The 15,047-nt window shown below is 37.3% G+C and overlaps 1 protein-coding gene and 1 long non-coding RNA gene across 3 annotated transcripts; both read left to right on the forward strand.

Annotated features, from left to right (window-relative positions):
• The first annotated feature begins 5,556 nt into the window (after positions 1–5,556).
• LOC116422394 (60S ribosomal protein L36a) lies at positions 5,557–6,171 on the forward strand. The gene has a single exon (XM_031959834.1). The coding sequence runs from the start codon at positions 5,788–5,790 to the stop codon at positions 6,106–6,108; it is 321 nt and encodes a 106-aa protein (XP_031815694.1). The 5' UTR covers positions 5,557–5,787; the 3' UTR covers positions 6,109–6,171.
• Positions 6,172–6,260: 89 nt separating this feature from the next.
• On the forward strand, positions 6,261–15,047 carry LOC111719722. 2 transcript variants are annotated; one of them, XR_004233009.1, is made up of 5 exons: positions 6,261–6,614; positions 7,064–7,167; positions 8,341–8,536; positions 9,839–10,012; positions 14,080–15,047. It is a non-coding gene; the product is annotated as an uncharacterized LOC111719722 (long non-coding RNA). The 2 variants fall into 2 exon arrangements; XR_002769727.2 differs by having other exon boundaries at positions 6,261–7,167.

A 15,047-nucleotide genomic window follows, 5' to 3' on the forward strand; every position in this document is an offset into this window, starting at 1 on the left:
GTTCGTGTAAGTCTCTCCAGGCCTTTCTGAAATCATCCTGTTGGTCATTTCTTACCAAACAGTAATATTCCATAATATTCATATACCACAATTTATTCAGCCATTCTCCAACTGATGGGCATCCATTCAGTTTCCAGTACAACTACTTTTAAAATCTTAATACAAATTATAAAAAACAAACTATGAATCATAAATTCCTTGTTTATTTTTTGTCTACTCTGGTGAACAGAGCCCTCCCTGGGTTTGGAGTTGTTTGGGGGTGTGGATGGTGAATTCCCTGTTTTCTTGATTTAGAGATCATCCCTCAAACCACCATGCTGCTTCTGACACTACCTTTGTTTAAAGGGAGGGAGGAGAATCAATTGTTTTAAATGAAGCAATTTATAAAGGAGAATGATTATAGGAAATATGTTAAATATCCTATACAGATTGTACAAGTAAACATCTGAGCAAAATCTCCCCTCTTTAAATCTCCAGGCTCCAACCAAAACAAAAAACTTTCCCCAAAGAAAAGATTCAAAACTTTCATCCAGTTATTTCACTAACAATGACGAGGTTATATAGATCTTAGTATGTGCCAATTCTGTTATTTGTTTTCCAATTATTATCTCATTGGCTATCACTATTTATGGCTGCTTTTTTTCCTGGTAGTGTAATACCAGGGAAAGTGAGGTGAGTAGAGACTAGTTTAATTTTAAAATGGAGAATTTAAGAAGCTAGCTGACCAATAGGACTATTGTCCCAAGCATTTGGTGCAGAGGAACTGAGGCAGAGTTTACATAGGATTGTAGCTAGCAAAGAAGCAGAGAGAATGCAGTTAGGTAATTTCCTTATTTAATGTCAGGCAGTTGTTATACAAGAAAAATGTTTTTCACAGCCTAAAGCAGTAATAGAATGTATACAATGGTGGGAATGGGTTTAGGATGCTTACAATGGTGGGAATGGGTTTAGGATGCTTACAATGGTGGGAATGGCTTTAAGGGGATTTCCAGGGTCAGTGTTTTCAGAGAACAGTAACTGATTTTATATATAAGCACACTACTGGTGTGATGCCCAAGTAAGCAGAAGAACAGAAATAGGCAAAGTCACTCTATGGTCATGCTGTCACTTTGATCTAGTGTGTAAGGCTAAATTCAGGTTCTCAGAAGAAACTTACAGGAACCTTTTTGGCTCAATAGTAGCAAAAATTGGGAAAGTATTCTCTCATTGGAGAATGACTAGATACCTAGTACTATGTGAATGGGAGGGTACATTTTTGTACTATAACAAATGACGAAATGGATGCTTTCTCAGCAAGATGGATGGGACATAACTTTATGAACTGATGCTGACCAAAATAAGAACAGAGATGATAATTTTCACAATAATATTATAGTGAAAAACCACTATGAAAAGCCTGAGAATGAAGATGAAACTGGACTCATGTGAGGGGATTAAAATTAAGATGTAGACACATACTTGTCCAGTCATGAGCAATGTAGAAAATAGTTTCCTGGACTACGTGGATTTAAGTATTAAAGGTTTTGTTGTTTGGGCTTTTAAAAAAGTGGATGATTACAGCGAGGGAAGGTGATGGTCAACAAAAATGTTTGTTAATCAAAATGAATAAAAATTAACATTAAACTATTTAAATAAAAAGAACTTAGTCCAGGGCATGACCCAAGATAAACATTTATTAATTGTTGGATGAACTGGCTTGTAAAAGAAAAGGCAAGGAGAAGAATAGATGTCTAATCAATTACTTTCATTCCCCAAGAATCGTGGAGGGGGGGATTTGGGAGGGATTGGGGGGGAGTGAGGGGATGTGTGTCTCCCTCTCAGTCATGGACCACATGGTGGCCAGAAGGAGGACCGGGCGGATATTCAACACATTAAAAAACCCTTCATCCCAGTCAGTGTAACTGTCAATGCGGCTGAAACCACCATGATGCTGCTGGTGGTGACAAAGGGCTAGAGATTGCAACAAATTTCACAAATCAGCTAAATCTTGCCCTACTTGGCAGGAATCTTTTTCTTTTAAATTTATTATAATAACTTTTTATTTACAGAACCCATGCCAGGGTAATTTTTTTTTACAACATTATCCCTTGCACTCACTTTTTTTTTTTTTTTTTTTAATTTAATAGCTTTTTATTTACAGGTTATATGTATGGGTAACTTTACAGCATTAACAATTGCCAAACCTCTTGTTCCAATTTTTCACCTCTTACCCCTCCCCCCCTCCCCCAGATGGCAGAATGACCAGTAGATGTTAAATATATTAAAATATAAATTAAATACAATATAGGTATACATGACCAAACCATTATTTTGCTGTACAAAAAGAATCAGACTCTGAAATATTGTACAATTAGCTTGTGAAGGAAATAAAAAATGCAGGTGGGCATAAATATAGGGATTGGGAATTCAATGTAATGGTTTTTAGTCATCTCCCAGAGTTCTTTCTCTGGGTGTAGCTGGTTCAGTTCATTACTGCTCCATTGGAAATGATTTGGTTGATCTCCTCTTGCACTCACTTCTGTTCCGATTTTTCCCTCCCACCCTCCACCCTCTCCCCTAGATGGCAAGCAGTCCTATAAATGTTAAATATGTCGCACTATATCCTAGATACAATATATGTGTGCAGAATCAAACAGTTCTCTTGTTGCACAGGGAGAATTGGATTCAGAAGGTAAAAAATAACCGGAAGAAAAACAAAAAATGCAAACAGTTTACGTTCATTTCCCAGTGTTTTTCTTTGGGTGTAGCTGCTTCTGTCCATTATTGATCAACTGAAACTGAGCTAGATCTTCTCTTTGTCAAAGAAATCCACTTCCATCAGAATACATCTTCATACAGTATCGTTGTTGAGGTATATAACGATCTCCTGGCCCTGCTCGTTTCACTCAGCATCCGTTTGTATAAGTCTCTCCAGGCCTTTCTGAAATCATCCTGCTGGTCATTTCTTACAGAACAATAATATTCCATAATATTCATATACCACAATTTACCCAACCATTCTCCAACTGATGGGCATCCATTCATTTTCCAGTTTCTGGCCACTACAAAGAGGGCTGCCACAAACATTTTGGCACATACAGGTCCCTTTCCCTTCTTTAGTATCTCTTTGGGGTATAAGCCCAGTAGAAACACTGCTGGATCAAAGGGTATGCACAGTTTGATAACTTTTTGGGCATAATTCAGATTGCTCTCCAGAATGGTTGGATTCGTTCACAGTTCCACCAACAATGTATCAGTGTCCCAGTTTTCCCCATCCCCTCAACATCCATCATCATTTTCCGTCATCATTTTTCCTGTCATCTTAGCCAATCTGACAGGTGTGTAGTAGTATCTCAGAGTTGTCTTAATTTGCATTTCTCTGATCAATAGTGATTTGGAACACTCTTTCATATGAGTGGAAATAGTTTCAATTTCTTCATCTGAGAATTGTCTGTTCATATCCTTTGACCATTTATCAATTGGAGAATGGCTTGATTTCTTATAAATTAGAGTCAGCTGTCTATATATTTTGGAAATGAGGCCTTTATCAGACACTTTAACTGTGAAGATGTTTTCCCAGTTTGTTTTTCCCTTCTAATCTTGTTTGCATTAGTTTTGTTTTGTACAAAGGCTTTTTATTTGATGTAATCAAAATTTTCTATTTTGTGATCAATGATGGTCTCTAGTTCGTCTTTAGTCACAAATTTCTTCCTCTTCCACAAGTCTGAGAGATAAACTATCCTATGTTCCTCCAATTTGTTTATAATCTCGTTCTTTATGTCTAAATCATGGACCCATTTTGATCTTATCTTGGTATACGGTGTTGAGAGTGTGGGTCCATGCCTAATTTCTGCCATTCTAATTTCCAGTTATCCAGCAGTTTTGTCAAATAATGAATTCTTATCCCAAAAGTGAGGATCTTTGGGTTTGTCAAACACTAAATTGCTATAGTTGACTATTCTGTCTTGTATAACTAACCTATTCCACTGATCAACTAATCATCTTCTTAGCCAATACCAAATGGTTTTGGTGACTGCTGCTTTATAATATAGTTTTAGATCAGGTACAGCTAGGCCACCTTCATTTGATTTTTTTTTCATTAATTCTTTTGAGATTCTTGACCTTTTATTATTCCATATGAATTTTGTTGTTATTTTGTCTAGATCATTAAAATATTTTCTTGGAAGTCTGATTGGTATAGCACTAAATAAATAGATTAGTTTAGGGAGTATTGTCATCAATTATTATATTAACTCGACCTATCCAGGAGCATGATATTTTTCCAATTGTTTAAGTCTGACTTTATTTGTGTGGAAAGTTTTTTGTAATTTAGCTCATATAATTCCTGACTTTCCTTTGGTAGATAGATTGCCAAATATTTTATGCTGTCGACAGTTATTCTGAATGGAATTTCTCTTTGTATCTCTTGCTGTTGGATTTTGTTGATGATGTATAAAAATGCTGAGGATTTATGGGGATTTATTTTATAACCTGCAACTTTGCTAAAGTTATGGATTATTTCTAATAACTTTTTAGTAGAATCTCTAGGGTTCTGTTAGTATACCATCATATCATCTGCAAACGGTGATAGTTTGGTTTCCTCACTGCCTATTCTGATTCCTTTAATCTCTTTCTTGACTCTTATTGCCGAGGCTAGTGTTTCTAATACAATATTGAATAGTAATGGTGACAGTGGGCAACCTTGCTTCACTCCAGATCTTACTGGGAAAGGTTCCAGTTTTTCCCTATTGCATATGATGCTTACTGATGGTTTTAAATATATGCTCCTGACTATTTTAAGAAAAAGTCCATTTATTCCTATACTCTCAAGTATTTTTATTAGGAATGAATGTTATCAAATCAAATTTTTTATCAAATTTTATTTTTTATCAAATTTTTATCAAATGCTTTTTCTGCATCTATTGAGATGATCATATGGTTTTTGTTAATTTGGTTATTAACATGGCCAATTATATTGATAGTTTTCCTAATATTGAACCAGCCCTGCATTCCTGGTATAAATCCTACTTGATCATAGTGTATTATCTTGGAGATGATTTTCTGTAGTCTTTTTGTTAATATCTTATTTAAGATTTTAGCATCAATATTCATTAGGGATACTGGTCTATAATTTTCTTTCTCTGTTTTCAGCCTACCTGGTTTAGGTATCAGTACCATGTCTGTGTTGTAAAAGGAGTTTGGTAGGACTCCTTCAATCCTAGTTTTTCAAATAATTTATATAGCATTGGGGCCAATTGTTCTTTAAATGTTTGGTAAAATTCACATGTAAATCCATCTGGTCCTGGGGATTTTTTCTTAGGGAGTTGTTTAATAGCTCATTCTGTTTCTTTTTCTAAGACGGGACTGTTTAGGATCTTTGTAGCGCAAGATAGTGTAAATAACTCGACAAACCCCCCAGCTGCACATTCGTCCTAACAAAGGCAGCTCAAAACAGAGTCCTCCAACCGTTTCCGCACTTTCGTCAGGAGTTACACAAACTCTTCCGGCTACTCGGAGCGCTTTGTCTCCTGGGTAACGTCTGCTTCCTGTTCCACTTCCGCCCCGGCGGGCCAATACAAAAGCACTTCAGCCCTTCGTCCCTTCCTTCCCGAGAGCCTTGGGCGGGCGTGTGCAGAGCTCTGGTCCCGCAGCTTTTTCCCTCAGAACTCTTTTTCCGTCTCCTCCCGTGTCTTTCGTGCCGCTGAAAAGCCGAAGAGAAGCCCGGCCCCGTGTGAAGCGGAGTTGGGAAGCTCCTCCTTTGCCGCCGTCTCCTCTTTCGCCGCCTCCGCAGACGCCGCCGCCGCCGCCATGGTGAACGTGCCCAAGACCCGGCGCACCTACTGCAAGAAGTGCGGCAAGCACCAGCCGCACAAGGTGACGCAGTACAAGAAGGGCAAGGATTCCCTGTACGCGCAGGGCAAGCGCCGCTACGACCGCAAGCAGAGCGGCTACGGCGGCCAGACCAAGCCCATCTTCCGCAAGAAGGCCAAGACCACCAAGAAGATCGTGCTGAGGCTCGAGTGCGTGGAGCCCAACTGCAGGTCCAAGAGGATGCTGGCCATCAAGCGCTGCAAGCATTTCGAGCTGGGAGGAGACAAGAAGAGAAAGGGACAAGTGATCCAGTTCTGAGCTGCCTCCAGCGCGCGCCCTCGGCTCCGGGAGAGAAACGATTAAAATGCTAAAGTTCCAGCATTTCTCTGCCTCTGTCTTGTGTTTGCGGGGTGGGGGTGGGTGGGAAGGAGGGGAAAGGGACAGGCTTGGGGGAGGGGGTGGCCCGCGTGTAGGGAGGGGGGTCGGTAGGAGCCGGGACAGGTGGGCACCTGGGAGTAAGGGATAATGAGGTGGCGGTGCAGTATTGATTACGGAACCGCGCAGAATTTTGGGAGTAAAGGAGTTCAGTTTAGGATACGTGGATTTGGGGATTTCTGGGACTTTTGAATATGGAGGGGGGGAGCAAATGCAGAGAAAATAGGAAATTCGTGGGAGCTGAGGAGAGATGTGGATGGAAGCTCAGAAGACACGCGCAATAGGTGGGTGCGACCTGGAGAAAGACCCCGGGAAGGAGACCGAGAAGTCGTCTGATGTGAAGAATCGGGGGCAGAAGAGACTATTTAATGAGAACAACTGCTGAAAGAGTTAAGTATCCTAATTTCCCGTTTTCGGCTTCCATGCTATAGGAAGGCTTTTCCCAAGCAAGAAAGCTCATAGATATTTTGGGAGTACAGGCTGGTGTAGCGTGGGCTATATCCAAGGTTGAATTGACCAGACCCGGATAGATGGAGGGGGTGAGGGGAAGAAGATTGGACTTGGGTACCGGGAGGATGATGGTGCCTTGTTTATTAATGAAGGGGCACAAGGTGGGGCTTGGGAAGGAAGGCAAGGCGTCCACTTTTTTGGACTTTTGGAATTTGAGATGTCTATGGGACATCCAGTATCTTGCTCAAAAGGTAGTGGGTGGGAGATTAGGAGCTCCGCAGGGAAACTAAGGGTTTAAGGATTAGAGGGGGAGGGGGGAAGAAATATTCTGTATATAAATAATTAGGTCTTTGGGAGCAGATGAAGTCATTAAATGTCTGATTTGAAGAATGCATGGCGTGTTACCTGGACAAAGATGTGAGGAGCAAATGAGAAGGACCAGGAGGCATAAGTGCCATGGGTGCTTTCCAGAAAAAAATACTGAAGGCATAGGTAAGATACTTTGGTCTCTTTTGTTATTGGGGGAAGAAAATGGCTTAAAACGTATTGTACAAAGTTTTTTTTTTTTTTTTTTTTTTAATTTGTTTCACTGTCATTCAGGCAGCAAGTAAAAATGGGCTACAAATACAGCAAAATAATGTTTTGGTCATGTATACTTATTGTGTATTTTTTATTTTTTTTATTTTATTTTATTTTTATGTTTTATTTTTATTTTATATTTTAATTTATTTTTTTATATTTTATATTTATTTTTTATTTTTTGTATTTTTATTTTATTTTAATTTATTTTTTATATTTTAATATATTTTAATTTTTATTTTAATATTTTATATTTTAATTTATATTTTATTTTTTATATATTTTTATTTTATTTTAATTTTATTTTATATTTTATTTTATTTTATTTTAATATATTTAACATCTACTGGTCATCCTGCCATCTAGGGGAGGGGGTGGGGGGGTAAGAGGTAAAAAATTGGAACAAGAGGTTTGGCAATTGTTAATGCTGTAAAGTTACCCATGCATATATCCTGTAAATAAAAGGCTATTAAATAAAAAAAAATAAATTATGTATATATTGAAAATAAAAAAAAAAAGGGCTACAAATACTGTTATATATTCCACTGCTAATTCACTGATGATTCCACTGCTCCATTGGGAGCTTTAACTTGCTATTAAGACTGGTTTGGCCCATCTTAAGTAGCGTGGCATCCTCACACACATACCCTGGGACTCATGTTCATGCAAAATTTGTCAGGGATGCTTCATCAGGTTATTCTGACATCACTAAATGAACAGGAATCTTTTTGTAAATATGAAATTAGCATGTTTCCAAATTTGGTTGTTTGCTTTTGATTCTTCTAGAGGGTGGTATAGTCTGAGGTTCTCCTTTCCACCTCTGGGAGATTAGACAGTAAATTAGCTTCTGGCATTCGGTAGAGACCTCTATGCTCTTTAGTTGTTCCTTGAAGTTAATTCATATAATTGTCTTTTAGGCTTATCAGGAGTTTTTAACCAGGTGTCAGGTTACTATTTATTTTTATATTTTATTGTCTTTTAGGGTTATCAGGAGTTTTTAACCAGGTGTCAGGTTACTATTTATTTTTATATTTTAATGACTATTTATAATATTCTTTGTTTCCTTTGTCTTTTATGTATTTAAAGATTCTGTGGAATTCACAAAGTTTCACTGAACCGCAGTGACAAAAAAGTGAAGAGCCTTTGTACTAGAGGATTTCCTCAGAACTCACTTTACTTTGAAGAAACCTGAAGAATTGTATGGAATGGGATTGAAAACTGTTATTAGCTCTCAAACTCATCCATAGAAAAGGACAATTGCAGAAGAATGAAAAGTGATTAGGTAAGAATTGTTTTTGAATGCTTTTTTTGAAAATGATATTGCAGCTGAACTACCAGTCTTCAGTACTATGAACATAGCCAAATGATTGAGAGGAATGGTGGGAAAACCCCAAAAAGTGAAAATACAAATCATAGTAGATTCCTAGAATTTTGAAATTATCCAATCATCTTACTAATACAACTTTTAAACTTACTAATACAACTTGTTTTTTTTTAGTGTAAGCCATGGAGGGAAGCATTAGAAAAATTAAATTTCTCCCTGGAGCCTAGACCTCATTGTAAACTGGCAACCAGTTGTATTCAAATTGATATGGATTGATGGGGAGTAATGCCTTAGTTTCAAAATTTTCATTTTTACTCCCAAATCATATATGTGCCTTGTCCTCTCCCTTTGGAACTTTTAAAAGAGATCCCTGCAGAGCTCATTCCTCAGGCTTGATTCCCCTATCCTGGAAGTCCTAGTTACTATTGGTACCTGGTAGAGAAAAGTACTCTCTGATTTCTTGCTCTGTATTGATCTTTTCACATAGGTGGGTATGCCTGACTTGAACATTTATAGTCTGAGTGGCAGCCTTTTAAGTGTGATATATCGAGTTCCTAGGTCCTTCAGTGGAGTCTGACTTGCATCAAAAAACAATTGAAGAGTTATTGATGATTGACGGGAAGAGCAGTCCAGACCCTTGTGTGATGCACCAGAATTCTTTGAAGTGCCTGAGACATCTTATGTGGCAGTTTCTGACTTAATCATTTAACGAAGCCAGCAGGAGGGAGTGACACTGGCCTCAATGAAACATTAGGCCCCAGCATAGGATTGAGTGAACACCTCCAATGCTTCTGCCAGGACAGGGTGGCAATAACAGTGCAGGCCCAAAGCAGCTCTCTGCATAAGGAGAGAACCCTTACTTCTAGTGCCTTTTAATTAGAAGCAGCAGGGAAGTGGGTAGAAGGTTATTTGTTCTATGTATCTATTTATATATATCTATAGAAAGTCAGGAAGACCTGAGATCAAATGTGGCCTCAGACACTAGCTGTATGCAAGTTATTTCACCTCTGTTTGCCTTAGTTTCCTCATTTGAAAAATGGGGATAATAATACCTGTTTCTTAAGGTTGTCATGAGGAATAAGAATTACAAAGCACTTAATACACAGTACGTTGAACCTAACAAGCACTCCATAAATGTTAGCCATGGTTTTCTATTTATCCTTAACATAACTTGCTTTGTATATATTTGCATGTTGTCTCCCCGTTATATTGTGAACTCCTTGGGATCAGAGACTTTTGCCTTTTTTTTTTTATCCTTAGCACTCCATATGTATATGGAATATATATAATAATTAATAATTGATCATGGTGGAGGATGGAATGCAACTTATCTCCAGCATAATAGAGGCACTGCTCATCTCTGATAAAAAGGCACAGTCAGATCAACACTGTTGAATAACTTGGTTGTCTAGTCTGATCTGCCAAAGAAAAAAGGTGAGCAGAAAAGTTTCAAAGTTTTCTAAGGTTTTCAGTTGTATATGACTCTTTGTGATCTTACATGGGTTGTGGTTTTTTTTTTTTTTTTTTGTTGTTGTTGTTGTAAAGATACTGGGGTGATTTGTCACTTTTCTAATTCAATTTATAAATGAAGAAACTGAGGTAGATAGGCGTTAAGTGACTTGCTCAGGGTCACACAATTAGTGTGTGTGACACTTAGTACTTAGAACATTAATACTCATATGGGTTATGTGTTCTTTATCCCTGAAGTAATCATTATTGACCTCTTAAGACCAGTCTTCTTTAATTGTTGAAGGAATTAGCTTGGCAGACATCTAAATCAATTAGTTGGTGTCTTCTGTTCCTAGGGATGAACTGCAATAATGTAGTTTGAATGAGGTTACAGATTGCAGAGCAAAGCTGATCCCCACGAATGATTATGGTACATAAAGGGAGTAGCAGAAAGTAAACCATGCAATAAATTATTGAGGGGGGCTTAGAAAAGGAGAATTCTACAAAGTCTACTGGGATCCCTGATGTGTAATGCCGGAAAAACTGAGCAAGACGGAGATTAGAGAACAATTTAATAGTTTATTAAATGGAGAGAAATACTGGGACCAAATGATCCATGTTTAGTCCCAGGGCTGAATGAGACTTATCATCTCAAAAGAATCCAGCCCTGAATGTCGGACAGCAAGACTCTTTTATAGGATAACAAGAACAATGTCATAATGGGGTAGGGAAGATCTGGATGGGGACAACCTAGTGGGGGGAGGTACTGGAGAGGTTACAGATATTCTAATGATGTCTAAAATGGATAGTAGCCCTTTATTTTGTCAGACACCAAGAAGGAATGATTATAGCCTAAAGATATAAAACCTTTATCTCATCAAACATTTAGAGGGAAAGGTTATAACCTCAAGCAGAGTAATTAAATAGGACAATTAGAGAAACTGGGTCAGGACATTAAAAGGGAACTGTGGCACAACAGATGTATTGAATAGGACACCAGAATTTGTAAAGATCAGTGGCCTTTTTTACAGGCTTTTTATTAGTCTTACGAAAATGAATGCCCAAAGCCTATTTTTACATGTATTTGGAAAAATAAAATCTTGTTTAAAAAAGATGAAAATAACTTTAAAAAGCATAAAGTGTTTGGAAGTTCTAATAAGAATGTACATCAGTCAAATTTAACTAGAAGTTTTATTTAAAGAAATAGATTAACTCGTTGCTATATAATAATAGAAAAGACAATACTATTTAAAAAATAATAAACATATAGGCTTGGCTTTCTAAAAACAATTTCTATATCTTGGCAATTGTTCATTTATTTATTATAATGATATTCTTTTTTAAAAAATTAAAGGTTTTTATCTGAATCAGATACGACAAGGTATTAGGCAGGAATGGAGAACCTGGGCCTGTTTGTGCAAATCAATATGACTGATTCTGATTAATGCTGGGCAGTGGGAACCCCTGGGGAATTGGCAAGACTAGTCGTTAATATGGATTTTCTCTTGCAAATAAGGCAATTTAGACTTATTCTGGTAGACTGGAGAATTTTGTTTCCTTGATTGATTTAGTAGAGTAGAGAGACTAATGAAATTTGTATTGGCACCTTCATCCTTTTCCTATTCAGAAAAGACTCTAAAAGTCTTAAGAGTAGTGGTCCAGGAAAAAATGGGATGGTGATTTTGTTACTAATCTATTTGGTTAATATTAAATAGGATTATATAGTATTAATATTATTTGCTGGCTGTGGTGTTCTCTTTTGTATAATATGATGTTCGTTCTCTGGGAGCAGGTTTCTTAGGGAGGTTTTCTGGAGGCAGCCTTAGTTTCAGTTCCAATTAATAATCACTTCAAATACAGTCAGGGATTAAAGTTCAGTCTCTTATACTGTCTCTTCCAAAATAGTCCGGTTAGTTTTCTTTGGTTCCGAGAGCTCTTGTTGCTAGCTTCAGCCTCCAGCTCTCTCTGAATCTTGGTTCTGTCCTACTGCAGATTAGCTTCTCAATCTCCTTAACTGACTGACCGACTGACTAAAGCTCTTAAAGGTGTAAACCCAGAGGTTGACTCCTTCTCTGAGAGAGTGGGATTGTGGGTTTCTGAATTGTGAATCTCTGGAACTTGTGAACTTTAATGTGTGAGCTCTAATGTGTAAATTCTCCCAAAAGTGTAAACCCTAAGCACACAAGCATTGTTTCCATCAACTCTAAGGAGTTAACACTTTGTAAGGATTCTAACAGCTGACAAAGTAAAGAGGTCCTTTTCCCATTTGCAGAAATTTCTAGAAATATAAATAAATTTATACACACACACACACACACACACACACATATATATAGAGAAATATATTACCAATTTGTGACCCACATATAATCAATTCTGAATTTCCAAATCATTATAGGAGTGTGGTTTGAATATTTGAATTTCTTATGCTGAATACACTAATAGGCTTTTTTTTTTTTGCTTCTCCCTTAGGTGGAGAAAATGTGTAGATTTTAAATTTGTTGCTTTAGTTTTTAAATTTTTTTCTCTTGTTTAAATCATCTTGAGCAAAGAAAGCTTTGCCTCAAGGAGACAGTAAACATGTAACAGTGGGGAATTTAATTTTAAGAATTTTGGTTGCCTGGCCAAAAGTGACTTTCTCTGAATGATTTGGCTCAAGTAAATTAGAAGCAAAGTTACCTAAAAGAAATTAAAATAGATCATTTATTTTTGAATTGTTAAGAAACTAAATTAGAAATGTTATACTTAGTAAAGTGAGAAAATACATAAATCTTTATGTTTCAGTTCTGATTATAAAAAGCAAAGATTTGCAACGAATACGAGATTTGTTATAATATTGTGCTAATTTGCAAAAAGACATTCAGTGGAGTAAAGGTGACTAGATCATGAAAACACTTGAACCATGGAAGCAGAGAAGCATGAATTTTCAAAAATATAGTACTAGAAATTGAAATGCTGAACCATATAAAGAAATAGAATTTTTTGATTACAACATTTGTCTGAATTAATCAGAATAATACATTTTTAAAAAAATAAATAGGTCAATAAATGTTAAGCACCCTACTATGTGCAGTCATTTTGCTAAGTCTGGGATTACAAAAAGAGTCAAAAGACAGTCTCTGACTTTAAGAAGCTCACAGTCTAATCAGAGATGAGATCTAGACATGAGTACAAAGTAAATTATATACTGGATGCTTAGGAAATAATTGAGAGAGTAGGCCTTAAGGGTTGGTTTTAGTAAAAGATGAGATTTTAGCTGGGAATTGAAGGAGGCCAGGAAAATCACAAAGTTGGAAAGGATTGTAGAAGTGGACATGGGAGAATCCTGGAAAGGTAGGAGAGGGTGTAGGCAAGGGAACTAGGTTTATGTGTGTGTGTGTGTGTGTGTGTGTGTGTGTGTGTGTGTGTGTGTGTTTGTGTGTGAGAGAGAGAGAAAGTGAAAGTGTGAGAGAGTGAGTGTGTGAGATTGTATCTTTACTTTAGGAAAATGACTTAGCTGAAGCTGAGTTGTAGGGGGGAGAGGTTTGAGGCAAGCCCACCCTTACAATAACTAGTCCGGGCACTAGGCAGAGGAGAAGAGGGCTTAGATATATTTGAAAGATGTTTCAAAGGTGGGTGTTAAAGATGGATTGGATGGGGGTGGGGTGACTTATTGAGGAGTCCAGGCTATTTAGGTTTAAGAGGGATAAGAGGCAGGAAAGATGGTGTTAGAAGTGAAGGAGACTATTCAGGGAAAGGAGTTCTATTTTGGACATACTTAATTTTAAGATGTTTACTGGACCTATAGCTTAATATATCTGAAAGGCAGTTGGTGATTATAGTGGTGTCATACAAATAGAAACAAGAGCCACTAAACTATATAAGGATCCCTGTGGTCTATGTATTGTTCTTTAAAATGTAATGGTTAGGTTTTATTGTATTTTCATTTATTTTGTTAAATATATGTGCATGTAGTGTCACAAGACTTGTATGAAAACCAAGTTTATTAAAAGAGAAATGAATATGCATGTGGAATCCAAAGGGTTTACAAAAATTTCACATTTTTCTAATAGCAGGACAAAAGGAGGAAGAAATGCCAAGAAAGGCCATGACATGGCAGGGAACATGGTGCAGCCAAAGTGGGGGAAAAAGACCACTCCCCATGAGAAGATGCAAGGTGATGGAAGCCTCATTCATTTTCCTTGGAACTACTACACTCTGAAGATGAGGGTCTGGCTACATAAATGTTACTTCAGTTTGGCACAGACTGGCTGGTGCCTGTTTATTTCCCAAGAACACAGGGAGTTTGGGGTGCAACAATAAATTATGTCAACTAGGGGGAAGCTTCATCCGTGAAACATTTGGGGCTTCTTATATGCTCTGGGTCCAGTGCGCCAGGAAAATATGGCAACTGAAAAAGACAAATTCAGAAGACTCCTTAACTACACACACACACACACACACACACACACACACGTCACCTTCTACATTTATTTATATTTATTTCTCAGTTTGCATTTTCTCCAGTATTCCTGATCTATATCTTGCAACAGGACCCAGGAGAGAAAGTGAAGGTGGTGATTTTGCACAGTCCTCCCTCACTGAAATTCAACTTACTCACATGTCACAGGTCACTTTCCTAATCAGTACTCTTCCAGAACAAAGGACAAACAATAACAATTTCCCTATTACATTTTAATTTGGTTTGAGCTGCATTTAGGAATGTATGTTTGATACCGCTACACTTATGGAGCAAATATGGAGCTTAATTAATATGTATGTGCTCTTAAAGGAAAAAAAAAGTGCAACTCTGCATATAATGGTATTAGCCCACTTAGAACCCAGGATACCTTTGATAGTTTTTCCCTCAACAACAAGACAGTAGAAAAAACAAGTGATTTGTCTCTTAAACTGATCAAGAAACAAGGCTTTCATTTTTGCTTCCAATCGATATCTTCAATGTGAGCAAAAATAAAATCCTAGGATTAAGGGCAACCAAATGGTACAGTGAATAGAGCAGTGGCCCTCAAGTCAGGAGGAC

This window comes from Sarcophilus harrisii, chromosome 3 (genome assembly GCF_902635505.1).
Source record: "Sarcophilus harrisii chromosome 3, mSarHar1.11, whole genome shotgun sequence".
In the NCBI taxonomy this organism is placed as follows: domain Eukaryota; kingdom Metazoa; phylum Chordata; class Mammalia; order Dasyuromorphia; family Dasyuridae; genus Sarcophilus; species Sarcophilus harrisii.